Below are 11515 nucleotides of genomic sequence, written 5' to 3'. Positions count from 1 at the left end.
TTTGGATTGCAGGATGCAGCCCAACAAATTTATTAGGGCTGTGCTCTGCTTTGGCCCAAGGGCCGAGTCAAAGTGGGCCGCTTCGGGTCCCTTCTGAGGCAAAGGGGGGGGCATGAAGCGTCCCAAAGTGAGGCGAGGGCCTTCCGGAGTGCTTCGGTGTGCTTCGGAGCTTCAGCATCGCTGTCATCGGTGCTGCTGCCACCATTACTGCTGCCTCCATCGCTGCCGCCTCCGCTGTTCTTGCCTCCGCCTGCTGCCGCCAGCTCCTGAGCCCTGGACGCGCACCGGCTCTTGGCACAGGGTGTCGCCATTTTTAAAATGGCAGCACCCTGCACCAAGAGCCAGCATGCGTCCAGGGCTCAGGAGCTGGCAGCAGCGATGGCGGCGGCGACAGTAGCCCAGTCAAGGAGCTTGGGGATTGTGTGGGGGCGTCGGGGGGGCATGAAGCAGGATTCAGCCATCTGAATCCTGCTTCAGGTTCAGAGTCGAGGCAGGTCAGGGACCCCCCGAATTCGCTCAAGCCACTTTGTGGCTTCCGAGTCAGATCAGGGGGTCCATTCACAGTCCTAAAATTGACATCCCATAATACAATTCATAATGAAAACTGCAGCCAAAATCCTTAAAAGCAAACCATTAGTTTCAGCAGATAAAAATACCGGGCTGTTTAAAACATGTTTTTGCTTGGTGCAAAAAAGATTGCAATGTGGGTGTTAGGTGAGCCTTTTGGGGAGGGCATTCCAGAACTAGGGTGCCATTGCTAAGAAGGCCCTTTCCCTTGTAGCTGAATGATGTACCTCTGATAAAGGAGGCATCTGGAGAAGGGCCTCAGTGGAATTTAGTGCATTTGGGGGGGCTATCACTATTTTACCAGCACAAGTCCTGGGGACCATCTTCTGGGGAAATGCATTGAGAATCACTTTCAGCTTTTTCCCGCTTTTTCCTGAAATTGGTTTTGGACCATCAGTGGCACACTGAAAAAAGCAGACTGAACCCCTCCCAAAGCAGCCACTTTCACAGCTCACACTGCACTCTAATTTGCTTTACTTTGGGGTGGGGTGAGTAGAGCCTAGGGGTGGACGAAAGTCACTTACCTGTCCTCGAAGCTTGTTCGCGGTGGGGGGAAGGCGCTTTGCTGCTCCCCCCGCAAAGTTCAGCCCGGGGGGGGAGGCTTCCCGCCTTGCCCAGCCGAAATTCAGGCCGGGGGGGAGGCTTCCCGCCTCGCCCGGCCGAAATTCAGGCTGGGGAGGAGGCGCCTCGCCTCGCCTGGCCGCAAACACAAAAGTTTTTTTTAAAAAAAAAACAAACGCCCCCGTGATAGGCTACGTGACGATTAACGTAGCCTATCACGGCTAGATCTGCAAAGTCAGCCGTGATAGGCTACGTTAATCGTCAAGTAGCCTATCACGGGTGACTTCAAAAAAAAAAAAGCGCATACGCGAATGGCGGCCCCCATAGGGAGCCGCCATTCGCGTTCCTTATTTGGTTGCTGTAGTCTACGTAAATCTTTACGTAGACTACAGCGACCAAATAAGGAACAGCAATGGCGGCTCCCTATGGGGGCTGCCATTATCTGTACGCGCTTTTTTTTTTTTTTTTAAAGTCACCCATGATAGGCTACGTGACGATTTACGTAGCCTATCACGGCTGACTTTGCAGATCTAGCCATGATAGGCTACGTTAATCGTCACGTAGCCTATCACGGGGGCATTTTTTTTTCTTTTATTGCAATGGCGGCAGCGGCAGCCGGTCAAAAGACCGGCTGCCACTCCTGCCCTGGACTAACACCCGCCAAACCGCCGGCCGGACCCGCCGCCAGGAGGGACATTCGGCAAAGGTAAGTCCCGTCCCGGGGGGGGTGTGGGGGGGGTGGGGGGGTGCGGAGAATTTCTCCCCGAAACTTGTTCGGGGGGCCGAACATGTTGGTGCTCAGCCCCCCGAAGTTTCGGGGAGAAATTCTCCGCCATCCCTAGTAGAGCCCCACCAGTCAAAATGGACATCATCAATGTTAGAGAATTCCACCACGGACTTCAGTGAGGCCGGATTCTTTAGAATCCAGCCCCCCGGTGTCCATGGCGGAACGGAGCAATCCCCACCACCACCCTGCGAAATTTACCCGGGATGGATGCTGCTGCGCAAATGGCTGCCCCAGTCTGTAGCCGCCATTTCCTCTCTAGCCGTGATAGGCTATATAAGTATTTACGTAGCCTATGACGGCTAACACAGGGATGCCATTTGCGTCCCTGCCTTTTGCCCTAATAGGCTATGTAAATATATACGTAGCCTATCACGGCTAATGCAGGGATGCAATTGGCATAGCGGCCACCATTTGCGTCCCTGCGGTAACCGTGATAGGCTACGTATATATTTACATAGCCTATCATGGCAAAAGGCAGGGACACAAATGGCGTAGCGGCCGCCATTTGCGTTCCTGCCTTTTGCCATTATAGGCTACGTAAATATATATGTAGCCTATCATGACTACCACAGGGGCGCAAATGGCGGCCGCTACAGCAGCCACCATTTGCGGCCACAGCCCAGCAGCAGACGGAAGTCCAGCTGCGGGCAGCCCCGGCCAGCGGCTCTGCGGGCTCTGCGGACTCCTCCCAGGGAGGAGCTGGCTGGAGAGGGATGGATCCCCCCCACCAGTGGATGGCCCCAGCAGAACGGGGTAAGTAATCCGTACACCCCTAGTCATCAATCACGTATGAGAGGCTTGGTCCCCACCCCCCTCTTTCCCCTGATCAGGGAAAGGAAATGTAAGGGAAATCAGGCATCCAGAGAAAAGAAGCACAGCCTTTTCTCTAGAAGTTTCCCTACAACCCACCAACAAATGTGCTTGCCAGTCTCCACAGCCAGTCTCTGCAGTCTGCCAGTCTCCACAGAAATTAGATTTCTATGTCCCTACTGTGAGATGGAACCATACAGCAATATTGTGCATATGGATCGACAGTATATCACCATATTGCTAAAGTGCGAAAGCGGGAGAAAGCTCCAGGTGCCACTTTGACACTTTAGCGGTAAAGTGCTATAGCAGTTTCACTGTAAAGCAACTTAGCAGTATAGGGCTTCAGTACTATAATAAATTAGCGATCTTGTGATTTAATGATTTGAGGATTTTGGAGGTTTAGAGACTTAGAGATTTAGGGATTTTAGAAAATTAGGCAGCTAAACGCAGAGCGTTTACTTCAGGGGGATGGGTGGAGAAGGAAAGAAGAATGATTTACAGTGAGTGGCAAAGTAAAGAAACCCAACCTCTATCTGCACAGGCTACTGCAAAATGGTGGGAAAGTACAACAACGGGGGAAACAGGGATGGTTCCACCCCTTCTTGCTGCTCTATGACCGTAATAAAATAAATGGATTGATTGATTGATTGATTGATTCCACCCCTTGACCGAGGTCACAGCCATGTGAAAGACACACCCCTCGGCATACCCATCATGCCGGATTTAATCCAGAGGAATGAGGCACAAAACAGCTGAACCACATGAGAGCCACATTAAGGGGAAACAAACAGACTAAAAGTACTTTGTGAAAATGTACCCTTTCCAGAGGGAATCTGCAGGGTTGCTGCAGATTGGCAACAATATCATGTGTTGCAAATGACCCCAAAGTGCTCTCCCTCCACATTAAATCAGCAGTCTAGATGGGCCACTGGTGCCTGATCTATTTTTGTTTTTCAAATGTTCCTATGAACTGGCTCTTAACTTGTGGCTCATTGCCTTCCCCACGCCCACCACATCTGCATATGCACATGATGTGGTTCTCATCATTCGGTAGACTTGCTGTTTGGTTGAACATCATTTGACTTACAGAGCAAATGTGGGGAGCTAGTTTGCTCTGCTGCAGAGCATCTGTTTTCATGCAGAAATAGAGTTTGAGAGGGAAGTTTCTGAAAAATGTCCCGGATGCTTACAAGGTATTTTTTCTTCCTGCTTTTCTTTGGAACCCTAGCCTCAAAAGGTAAGCATAAGACCGGGGCATGGGGTGGGGGTCTTCCATAACTTTGCTCCATTGTTTTGGATTTGGACATCAAATTCAAAATCTGAGAATCCACCGATTCTGGATCAGGCCCCACAGCAATTCCCTAACCCAAATCACCTCCCCTGGTTGCTGTTTACCCTTGAAGGGGCTGTTTGCAGTATATGGTCCCTTTGGGGGCAAAGAGCAGGTGACAGAGATCGTGGTTTTTAACAGGTAATGCTGCACGACCCAATCTGGACTAGGTGCATGTTCAGGATTGGGGTCATGCAATTGCTTTTCTTTAAAATAAAAATGGGCAGTTTAAGCATGGTTTTTAAAAAGCGCGTTTATTGTGATGATTCTGATTCTCTGCTGAGACAATGTTAATAGAGGCACCAACTAACGTGATCTTTGGTGGGGATGGAGTGGGGACTTATGGAAAAAATCCAGCTGATTTTTTCTTTCTCTCACTGGTTTTAAAATTACATGAGAGCCAGTAGTCTGCATACACTGACTACACAGCCAGGAGCCCAATACCTCACAGTTGGCTGTCTGCAAAAAACAGGGCTGGGGGGGAAGTGGTGCAGGCCACATTAACTATTATTCATTCCGAAACCTGTGCCTATGAACACAGTTAGTGGCTACATGGTGATTTAAATAGGGTTTGTAAAGAAAAGGTCAATCTCCCTAGAAAAAAGTATCCCCAAATTGCCATGAGAGTTAGCCCCATTGGGTCTAATTTTTCCCTCCTGAAATGTTGAATCCTTCATTAGAAATTCCGTAGCTATATAGCTAAAGGAGCTTTCCATCGCAAAATGGGTTAAACAAATAATCCTGAAAGTTATATTTTATTTATTCCTAAAGTTTATACTTCACCTTTCCTACCTTATAGAAATCAAAGGCTACTTAGAGTAATATAAATGCATGAAATGAATTCAATAGACCACTCAATGAAATAATACAATATAATACAGTAATGGAAATCAAACACTCAAGTGAACACAACAGAAGGCAGATCTATACTTCTAAGCAAAAAAAATGTGTTTAAAGTAAACCCTTTAGGCTCTTCCTAAATAATACTGATGTTGGGCTCTGGTCAGCTTCTTTTGGGAGCCATTCCATCTTTGGAATGCACAGACTGCAGTTGCTGGGTTGAGAGAATAGGTCTTCACTCCCAGATCTTAATAGTTGAATGCAGGAGTTCATAAAAAGGTAAAGGTGTCCCCAACCAGTTGTGTCCGACTCTAGGGCGTGGAGCTCATCCCCGTTTCTAAGCCGAAGAGCCAGCGCTGTCCGAAGACGCTTCCGTGGTCATGTAGCCGGCATGACTGAACACCGAGGTGCACGGAATGCTGTTACCTTTCCCGCTGAGGCAGTACCTATTTATCTACTTGCAATTTCTTGCTTTCGAACTGCTAGGTTGGCAGGAGCTGGGACTGAAGACAGGAGCTCACTCCGTCATGCACACAGTTCATATTTGTTTTTAAATCCCCATTCTTTCCTTCAAAGGTGCTTTCAGACGAAGAGCATCTAGCACTACCAATTAGAAGGCATTGTGCAGCTATTCTGACTTCTTTCCTTAATGGATTTTCTGTAGTAAGAAAAAAGATGGAAGAAGTGGTAGGGAAACATGGGAAGATTGTAAGTGGAACACGATGATGATTGAACCCCCATAAAATTCTGTGAAAGAGAAACAGTCATGGCATGATGAACATAGCACCGAAAGTCTTCATGAGCACTCAAGCGTTAAAGGAAGATGCACTCTTTATAAGCTGGGCCCAGACCATTTAGAACAGAGGTGGGCAACCTCCGGGGGTCAGTGGGTGCAGGACCCACCTGGGGCTGCACCCCACTCCCACTGCTGCTGTATTTGCTGCTGCCACCACCACATTTGCCAGCACAGCCAAATTCATGGTGATTTTGAGGGAAACAAGGCACTCAGGGAGTATGTGTTTTGTTTCCAAGCAGAATCGCACTTCCAAAATTTGCCTCAGCAACAAATTCAACACAGGAAAATCCCGTTCGCTAGGCAAGTAAAACTGGAAGGGTCATACTCCAGTGTTTGAACTGTATAGCAGGGGGTGGCATCCTTCAAGAAAAAAAAAATGTTCTCAAATGGTAGGCAGTTCTTAGGAAAAGGGGGGGGGATCACCTTGTTCAAATACTGCATTTGTTTTTCTTTTAAATGCTACATGAGTAGTCATGCAGCACAGCACAGAAGAACTCAGTCTGAGAAGTACTGGAAACTAATTTTACAAACACAAAAATTAAACATGGAAGAATGTGCGTGCAAGTGTGTGTGTGTGTGTGTGCGTGTGCGCATGTGTTTGCATGTGTGTGACTGTATCTGTCTGTCTCCTACCAATGATGCTGCTGCAGGGACTATTCAGTATTTACCCATGACAGCCACATAAGCACATTTACACATAAAGCTCAGTAGGAATGCTGGTGTTGGCAAGAAGGACACGTTCAACTTCTGATTGCTGTGAGAGGGCTGAATTGAATTCTGAGCAGTGGTACCACAGCCTGGAGGAATCTGTAGGCCCTGCATCTCAAGAGCGAAAAGTCTTCCATGGTTTCTCAAAGACTGAAATGACTGTAAAAGCTCTCAGCATTGCTGGCCCAAGACATGTTGCTGCCTGAGACAACGGACAAAATGGCATCCCCTTTTCCACATATAGAAGCCAGCCAGGCTGGCAGTGGAGCCTAACTCCAATACTAGCAATGTGATAGTGTCCTCCACAGTATCTGAAGGCAGCAGGCTAGGTTAGGGTATGCAGGATAGACTGTATGGCACACCCCGCTCCTTCTTCCAACCGAGGGGAATATCCAGGAGGCATAGAAGGAGGGGGCTGCTGTTGCTGTTGCTTGCCTGACGGAGTCACCTCAAATTGACCTGGCCCTCAGGTCCTGCCTGGTTTCAGTATTTGGATTTAGTAAATCTGAATATATGCATACAGGATGCAGTCCATGACTGTTAAGACCCTTTGAAGTCAATGGGGCAAGTCAATAGGAGAAAAATATCATCCTTTCACCACAATGTGCTCAAAGTCTTCAGTCACAAGGCCTGTCTGTTCTGCAATCTTTCTTCATTCCCTTCTTTTCGTCCCAGAAAACATGGTCAAAGAAGAGCTAATGGTTATAACGGCTGACGAAGGGGACTCTGTCACTATTACCTGTGAGTTTAACCATCCGATCCAGGGGCTCTTTCTGCAACGAACCCTTGGAGAGGTCATGGAAGTGCTGTACGCTATGCATGGTAAAACCCAGAGAGTACATCGTGACTATGAAAATCGCACTGAATACTTTGAGCTGAATAACACAGCAACAATAAGGCTGCAACAGATGAAGAAGAATGACACTGATGTCTACTTGTGTCGGGCAGCAGTTCTGCAAATAGACATGGAGACCAAGGTCATGAATCGTAGCAGCATTGTTGTGATAGCAAAAGGTGGGTGCGTTCTCAGTTCCTCTTTCAAATACAAAGAGAAGGAAGACAGCATGACAGCAGTAATTAGTTGAACAGGTAAAGGGCATAGCAGAATATATATATTTTTATTTTTGTTTCCAAATAGAAAAACAAATATCTAGCAAAGTGTATGTGTGTGTATATACATCAGCCTTCCACACGTGAAACAGTTACATATCCCAACCCATTCGTTTAAGGAGAGACTGAGCATTATTATGGTAATTGTCCAGTCACAGCTATTGAAGAAGTAAGTCCAAGGAGAGCATTTCTATGAGTTTTTCAGAAGCGCAAACTATTTTTAGATCTTCCTATATTCTAATTGTGAGATTGGTCTAAAACATAAAAAGTGCCCCATTATCAGAATTTTCCTAGTAATCAGGGTGTCTTGAACTATGCACTCACCCAATTTCAGTTTTCTTTCTATTGAGGATATACCCTAACAAGTCTGATATCCTCATCAGTGAGCATGCCTCAAAATCAAGTGTCAATGAGAGAATGTTCTATTTTGAGAAAAGAGGGGTTAGGTGGGCGAGGAAAGATAATGTTGATTAATGAAACATTCACTGTTCTATCCATCATGGTATTAGACATTTATATCCTAGATATAATAGATTTGGGAAATTTACTGAGGAAAATTAAATATGACAAATGTTAAACACATAATTGCAGCATAGCAAATGGGTTCCTTGTTCACTCTTTCAGAATAGGCTAACATGCAATGTAACATGATAAAAGATTTTCCCATTTTCTTCTACTAAAGCAGCATCAAATATGAAGCTAACAAAGAGTTCTTCATCACCTTGGATGCTGTATGCCCTAATCTTTCTGTCACTGCTCTTGGTTTTGGCACTGGGATATTTGATCCTGTCTCGTGCAGATGTGAGTATGGCTAATACTACTGTTTATGTTAGGTGAGATCCACCAGTCTTTTAATCTTACAGATGTGTTTTCTTCCAGAAAAAATGTATCCCAATCTAGGGATGGATGAATCAATCTGGTTTGTGTCAGATTTGCATGTAATTGAATCACAAGTCTGTTTTGTCTGATGTCTGCACCAGTCTGCGATTTTAAAAAAAAATCACACAAAAATTCAAATTTAAGTTTGTACCAATTTTTTCTTAATATGCATTTTATACACAATTTCTCCTAATATATGCATTTCTAAATGCATCTTCCCCATATGTATTATTTTGAAGGCAATTTCCCCTAATATATGCAGTTTTAAAGGCAACTTCCCTTATATATGCATTTTTGTACCGAAAGTCCACATTCTTGTACCCAACTTTTGATCTGAGAACTGCATCGCAAAATCTGGAGAAGCATGTTCTGTGTTCCATTACATATGTTAGTCCAGGAAGTGTGAATTAGGTCAGTTTGCTTAAAAACGTGGACCAAACTAAATTCTCCCCCATCCAACCTTACCCCAATCACGAAATGCTCCAAAGTAACATCTAAACGACTTTCTTCTCCCCCATAATTGTTAGTATCCTGGGATGTCTGTCTAATTGTGGATCTTCATGAATCCAGATGCATTCCCAGATGAATGATCTCCTGGTCTCAATATCATGATTATTCTGTAACAATTTCAGGACTGGAATGGGCTCACATGAACTCAATGGTGCAAGTTAAAAAAAAAAAAAAAAGGAAAAGAAGAAGAAATCTGGATATTTAAAACAACATCAAGATACATTCACGGGCTGGGAGTGCAGAATTATCCCAGTTTAACAGAATAAACAAGGCTTTTGCTCTGTAATCGTTAACACTGAGTAAAATAGTTATGTCTTTATTTAAAAGAAGGGTGCTTCCACACAAGCTGTTTTCTCCATTATTAACACTGTTCACTCGCTAATGTATTCCTGACTATATAGGTGATGTTCATCCCAAACTGTTGCATTCTTGTGTTTTTCCCAGGGTCATCCTGGCTTGTCCCCCCATCCCCACCAAGTGCGTATTTATTATGATCCTATTCTGTTTTTAGCTTCCATTGCAATTGCAGCACAATAGTGTTAGATGTAGGCTGCCAAGTACTAATGTTTTATCTGTATCCAATTTGGCCTGTCAGACCCCTGTGGCCCTTGTCAGTCTCCTGCCAGTGCTGCAATTTTAAAAACGACCCCCCCACCACCCAGCTGTGAAACAGAGGAAGTTTTTTCCTCTCTTCAGCATGGAATCCAAAGAAATCTGGGAAAACTGTAAAGCCTTGTTGGTTTCCGCAGGCTTCTTCAGACTGCGGCAGATGTGAAGACGGTTTCTCCAAAGTGCTGCAGCAGTACAAAATTTCACTACTGGGCTTTATAAAGGAGACCACAACTATTCTTTGTTTTGTCCTATTCCCCCTATTTGACAGGGATCAAATCCAAACACGCCCAGCCACCTCCCCTCCCCCTCCCCCGGGCTGCTGATAGTGGGCTGGTCAGAAAGCAATTCCATCCAAGAGGAGATACGTTGAAGATTCTTTCCAATATAGCAAGGTCAAAATCAATAGCACTTTGGCAGGGATCCTTCCTGAGCAATACATCTTAATTTCTACCTGTTTTCTTTGTCTTTAACAGATCAAGAAATACTGCAAAAAAGGAAAGGGAAAGGAAGTACAAACTACAGTCTATGAAGACATGACTTACAGCCTGAGGCGCAACATCGTGGTTAAACCAAATCCTTACGGAATGGAATGAATAATACAGCTGAAATCTGCCAAAATTCAAATACAATTTTATAATTGTTTCAGTATTTGCAATTTACTTTGACAGTCTACAAATGTGAACTGAACTGAATGAGTTTCTCTCCCAACCCCTATCTTATATGTTTGCTGTTGATAGGATATTGTATGCAAAGAACTGGAGATCTCAGTAATGCTCTTCTGTGAAAGACTGGTATGATCAAACATGGGACTGATAGTGACGCTAAATTAAGGGAGCAATCCTATGCATGTTTAGACAGAAGAAATCCTACAATCCCCACCCAGCTTTTTTCTGTCCAAACATGCATAGGATTGCACCCTAACTCATTATATTAGAATAAAAGAGAACAGGCAGATATAGGATACATTTAAAGCAGGAGAAGGCAACTTGTGGCCCTCCAGATATTGTTGGATTGTGACTCCCTTCATCCTTCAACATTGATTATGCTGGCAGGGGTTGATGGGAGTTGCAGTCCAAAACACCTGGAGCGCCACAACTTGCCTACTCCTGCTTTTTTAAAAAAGTTAAAAGTGTTTTTTATGAATTATTGTTGAAAGGATTTAATATGTCCTAAAGTGAGGTACTAATTTCCTTTACATTTTTATTAAAACTTTATGTTAATAAAATATGGAATATATTTTGTAATGGGTTATTATTATTATTATTATTATTATGTATTCCATTACAGTTTATGCTTATCTGGACATTTATTTTGAAGATTATTGGAATGATGTGTTTTGTCTGCATATTGTATAATATAATTATTTTTTTAGAATTAATGACAATTTTAAGAAGGGTGTGTGTGGGGGGGGGTCAGCATAGGAAGGCTTCTTAGTTTATGCATAAGCCACCTTGAGTGCCATTTTTTAGTAGAAAGACAGGGTATAAATCAAATAAATAAATATGTTTACATCCCAGATGGTGTTGCCAGAATGTACTATAAAGATATCAAGTAAGAACTCTCCCAGAAATCTATATTCTAAGGCTCTGTCTCACCACAGAATATCCTAGTTGTTCCTTTTTTCTTTACATTCTGTCATCTGTTTTTCCTCATATTTCTGTACAGGATATTGGGTGTTGTGGACCTATGCAATAATAAACATTTATCAATGGATGGGATTTGTCCATGTTCAGCCTGCCATGATATTATTGGGTTTCCCCTCTCCTCTGTGCCTTCCTGGTAAAATTGGCAAGTGATTGTATGTTTATTTTTTTTCCTGCAATGTATGGCTTGGTCCACTTGTTTGTGTCATCAGGGGCTGTGTGTTCTGCAGATGTCTTATAGTGGTGTGTGTGCAACAGTTCTGCTTATGGCATACTTTGGCCCAGAGCACCTCACATTGATCTCCTAGGGTTCTGCCTAGCTCTGTGATTTGATTATGTGTTGTGCCTTTTCTTTTCCCCTC

At 44.3% G+C, this 11515-nt stretch overlaps 1 protein-coding gene across 4 annotated transcripts; it reads left to right on the top strand.

Annotated features, from left to right (window-relative positions):
* The first annotated feature begins 3767 nt into the window (after positions 1–3767).
* Positions 3768–11237, top strand: LOC146354130 (T-cell antigen CD7-like). 4 transcript variants are annotated; one of them, XM_084838243.1, is made up of 5 exons: positions 3768–3962; positions 7075–7413; positions 8195–8310; positions 9984–10062; positions 10598–11237. In XM_084838243.1, exons 1-5 carry the CDS (start codon positions 3899–3901, stop codon positions 10681–10683), a joined length of 684 nt encoding a protein of 227 aa, XP_084694369.1. In that variant the 5' UTR covers positions 3768–3898; the 3' UTR covers positions 10684–11237. The 4 variants fall into 4 exon arrangements, with proteins under 4 accessions (XP_084694369.1, XP_084694372.1, XP_084694371.1 ...); XM_084838246.1 differs by having other exon boundaries at positions 9984–10325; positions 10419–11237; XM_084838245.1 differs by having other exon boundaries at positions 3774–7413; positions 9984–10325; positions 10419–11237.
* The last annotated feature ends 278 nt before the right edge of the window (positions 11238–11515 follow it).

The sequence above is a fragment of the Heloderma suspectum genome, chromosome 2, assembly GCF_057233095.1.
Source record: "Heloderma suspectum isolate Gila_16-S chromosome 2, 16-S_ref, whole genome shotgun sequence".
Classification (NCBI taxonomy): Eukaryota; Metazoa; Chordata; class Lepidosauria; order Squamata; family Helodermatidae; genus Heloderma; species Heloderma suspectum.
Note: the sequence above shows the minus strand (reverse complement) of the source record. Positions and strands in the feature narration are given on the sequence as shown.